The 3,953-nt window shown below is 30.3% G+C and overlaps 1 protein-coding gene across 1 annotated transcript; it reads right to left on the bottom strand.

The window, feature by feature from the left end:
• Positions 1 to 274: 274 nt before the first annotated feature.
• On the bottom strand, positions 275 to 3,113 carry LOC107870984. Its single transcript, XM_016717719.2, has 4 exons — positions 2,695 to 3,113; positions 2,156 to 2,248; positions 1,865 to 1,983; positions 275 to 521 (listed from the first exon to the last, which is right to left on the bottom strand). The coding sequence occupies exons 1-4, from the start codon at positions 2,839 to 2,841 to the stop codon at positions 362 to 364; spliced, it is 519 nt and encodes a 172-aa protein (XP_016573205.1). The 5' UTR covers positions 2,842 to 3,113; the 3' UTR covers positions 275 to 361.
• Between the last annotated feature and the right edge of the window lie 840 nt (positions 3,114 to 3,953).

Genomic DNA, 3,953 nt, shown 5'->3' with positions numbered 1-3,953 from the left:
AAAATTAAAGAAATTTGAGGATATTTTTGTAAATAATAATAAAATTTATAAAATAATTTATTTGAATAAATTTATTAGTACAAATATAAAAAATAAAATTAAGAAAATAAAAAAATATTTAAAAGAATTTGAGGGATATTTTTGTCTTTATACATACTAATCCATGGTATTAAAACCCATGTATTACTGTATTACTAATACCACCATATGTGATGTATTAGTAATACACTCTAATATGTAGGGGGTATAACTAATGCATGGTATTAGTAATACATTGACTTAAAATCCTACCAAATATAATATTAATTATTACTTCACTTAATACATGAATTATTTCTTCTAATACGGCTTACCAAACGACCTAAGTAACAAAGAAGGTCATGAAAATTCCAAGAGGATAAGAGAAGGACTGTCCAACGAAGGAAAAGGAATCATCCAAGAAAGAAAAAAAATTATCATAAAATCCAATTTGTGGGCTGCTATGCCAGTTGGAGTTACTTTGCTCACATGCGTGCCTGGTACTGTAGCAAATTCAAAGCAAATAAGAAAAACATTTCCTATTATTTTCAACAACATATCAGCGTAATTCGTAGTGTAATTCTACGAGTGAAATTTGTGAAAATAAGGGATTTTTAATGGACACTCTTACTCAAATAAAATATATGTCTAAATCAACATGAGAAAGTACATTAGTAAATACAGTAATATTGAAAACAATAGTTATGCATGTATTTGACAATTTGACATTGTAATCTTTTAGAATCTCAAATTACATGCACTTGTGCTAACAAGTAATTCTTCAAGTGGCACTTTTGATCCCTAACTTATTGATCAATGATGTTTAATATTTAATCTTCAGTTAATTAGAATGGGTAGTTTTCGGTCCTTCCAGATAGATATTATGTATATTTGACTATCCATTAACCTATGTTACCGCTGAATATGAAGAAACAATATAAATTTAATATATTATAAGAGCAATTATATGATAAAACAATGAATAATTATTGTAATTAAATCCACAAGCAGAAGAATAAAAGCTGCACAATTCGACTAATTGGGAATATAATGTGCTTAGTCAGATACTCATAGGAACAAAATTCAAAATTTATGAATGATAACTGAGAAACCAAAAATACTATTAGCAACCCATTACAAATAAAGTAATAACATGCCATATTCAATAAAATTGAAGTTTTTCTTTTCTTTTTATCCGGTGTCCAGGACTCGCATTGGAATCTGAATAATCTGGATTCGTGCCGCGTAGGGCCCATTCGGGGGAAAGCTCTCCCTACCAAAGATTTTTTCATACCCAGGGCTCGAACCCGAGACCTCTGATTAAGGAAGGAGCAGCCTCATCCACTGCACCACATCCTTTTGTGGTTGTAATAAAATTGAAGTTGATAGTATGAAAAAAACTTCACATGATCCATATCCAAAACCTACCTCACTACATTTATCAACACCTTACAAAATCGATCAGTATTTAATTATCAGCATGTACACCATAGTGAATGCTACCTATAACAACCTCATTTAATGTCTTGACACTTGAGTTGACCCCCCACCCTCCTCCCTGCCCTAACTTTTTTAAGAGATTATTAGTTCAAAAAATTAATATTCTAATTAGTGGAAAATAATTTACATATTCCACATGTTAATTGTAACTCTTACTCCTAAAAGAAGTGATTTGAGAATATCAAGAAACTTTTTGAACATCCGTCTGCTCCCTCTATTAATAGAAAAGGGACACTTCTATCGTTGTTTCAGTGACTATTTTTTAGAACTAGTAATTTAGAGCTAGGGATTGTAGAAGTGACCCCCACATCTGCATTTCCATCCAAGTGGCTTGTAATTTGAGTACCTGCTAGCTCCCACCGATGAAAGTGAAGACTCTACAGTTCTATGGTCCGTGGACCTAGCTTGGGTTCGAGCCTCATCACCACTTGGTTTGATTCCGTTGTGACTCGGTAGGCTCGGTACCTACAATAGTGGCACGGAATTTAGAATCAAGTAGCTCTATCATCCAACATGACTAATTTCCAAAGTAAACATTTAATTTGGAATTAAAAAAATAAAACCTAAGAACTATGACAAACCATTTTAGAAAATAAAATTGAGATAATTAATTGAAAAATCCTAAGTCATTGCTGACCTGGACTGCCCTGCATGGATGGCATTGGTTACACTTATTATAACAACTTGGTGGCATTGAACCCAATCTTGATTTCTCTTCAACTAAAACATCCTGTAAAGTAAAAGTAAAAAATAAACCGAAAATCATATCTGACATATGCCAATCTAGAGCAATTCGGCAACTCAGTAACAATAATATATATTCAATAAAATTCTGTTTGTGAGGATTTGGGAAGAATAAAATTTACGCAGATTCTAATTCTATCTCATGGAGGTAGAAAGACTATCTTTAGGATAAACAGCACAATTCAATTAGTAACTATTTTCAACTTGAATCACTTATGCACAAGTAAATTGAGTTATATATGTTGCATATCACGAAAACAGATACATAAACACATTAATTTTGAGCCAATTGACTCTAAATTTTGAATCCACCGCTTTAATTACTTGGTAAATAACTTCATACATATTCATGTACCTTATAATATTAATTACTACTTATACAAGTACTATATATACAAAAAGATTACAATAAAAGAAATTAAAGAGGTTTACCTTTGTAGAGTCTAGGGTCTCATGTTTATTAGGGTTTAAGGAATATGAATTAGGAGAGAGAAGTAGAAGAAGGAGAAATGCAATAATTATTTCTTTATTGGAGAAAATTAATGAGGAAATAAGTGAAGTCATAACAATAACTCCCATTGTTGCATCTTTCTTTATATATAACTTCACATAATAAAAGAATTAACCATCAAAAAGAAGCAAGAAGACAAAGAGTGAAATTTAAGAGGAAGAAAAAAGATGAAAAACCCTAATTGGCTCTAGAAGAAGAAAAAGAATGAGTAGGAAGAGGGAGAAATGAAGAATTATGTTGAAAGTTTTTGGCTTTAAAGAGAAGGAAATAAAGAGAACAAATTAAGAGGTGGAGGAGTTGCAGAGTGAGGGCTCCATCACTTTGTAATTTTTTTACTCCCTTGATACTCTTTTTGTCATCTTTAATCTGTTTAAAAAATATAATCTTTTTATTAAAATTAAAAATAATTTAATTTTTTCTTTTTATTTGTAATAAAATAATCTGTAAATACATAGATATTTAAAAATTATTTTAAATTATGAATATAAAAATTGTGAAATCAGCCGCAATGAGAAAGTATTTGAGGGAGGAAAAACACAAGAAGGGTGAGAAGAACAAGACAAGGAAAAGGAGAGAAAGCAATAGGGAGATTTTGGTGGCAGAATAAAAGGAAGAATGAATTTTTGGGACCACCGTTTTTAATTTCCTTCTCTACCAACATAAATTTTTGTTGTATTATAATGCAATTTAAATGAAATAAGTAATTTCTATAATAAATGTTCATTTATAAAGTATGAATTCATTATTAATGTAGTCAACACTCATTTTGGACCTCCGACTATTAATTCAAATTTGCATCGTGTGAGGCACATTTAAAGAAGCAGCATTTTCAATAAAAAATTCTTATAACCAAGACTCGAACAATAAAATTTTGGTTAAGAGTGAGGAATATTTTCATCCCAATCATAATTTTCAGAGATAAAACCGATCAAAGTGAGTAGTCTAAACTCACAAGTCACAACTATAACAATTGACTTATAACAACATACAATTTTATATAGTGAAATTTAATTTTATAACAAAAGTAGAGTAGAGAATGAAGGATAATTCCTTCTTAATTAATGCGAAGCTTAAAACTCTTTTAACTCTCTGTAATAAATATGCGTAAACATCTGTAAGTCAGATAGGATGGGAGAGTTAATACTTCATAAATGTGATACAAATGACGGTTTCCTACAAA

Source organism: Capsicum annuum, chromosome 5 (genome assembly GCF_002878395.1).
Source record: "Capsicum annuum cultivar UCD-10X-F1 chromosome 5, UCD10Xv1.1, whole genome shotgun sequence".
In the NCBI taxonomy this organism is placed as follows: Eukaryota; Viridiplantae; Streptophyta; class Magnoliopsida; order Solanales; family Solanaceae; genus Capsicum; species Capsicum annuum.
Note: the sequence above shows the minus strand (reverse complement) of the source record. Positions and strands in the feature narration are given on the sequence as shown.

Coding starts and splice junctions, on each gene's coding strand:
- LOC107870984 (XM_016717719.2), bottom strand. CDS start 2,841: ATGGGAGTTATTGTTATGACTTCACTTATTTCCTCATTAATTTTCTCC. Junction 2,249..2,694: donor AGACCCTAGACTCTACAAAG/GTAAACCTCTTT, acceptor TTTACTTTACAG/GATGTTTTAGTTGAAGAGAA. Junction 522..1,864: donor TCATCGGTGGGAGCTAGCAG/GTACTCAAATTA, acceptor AATTTGCTACAG/TACCAGGCACGCATGTGAGC.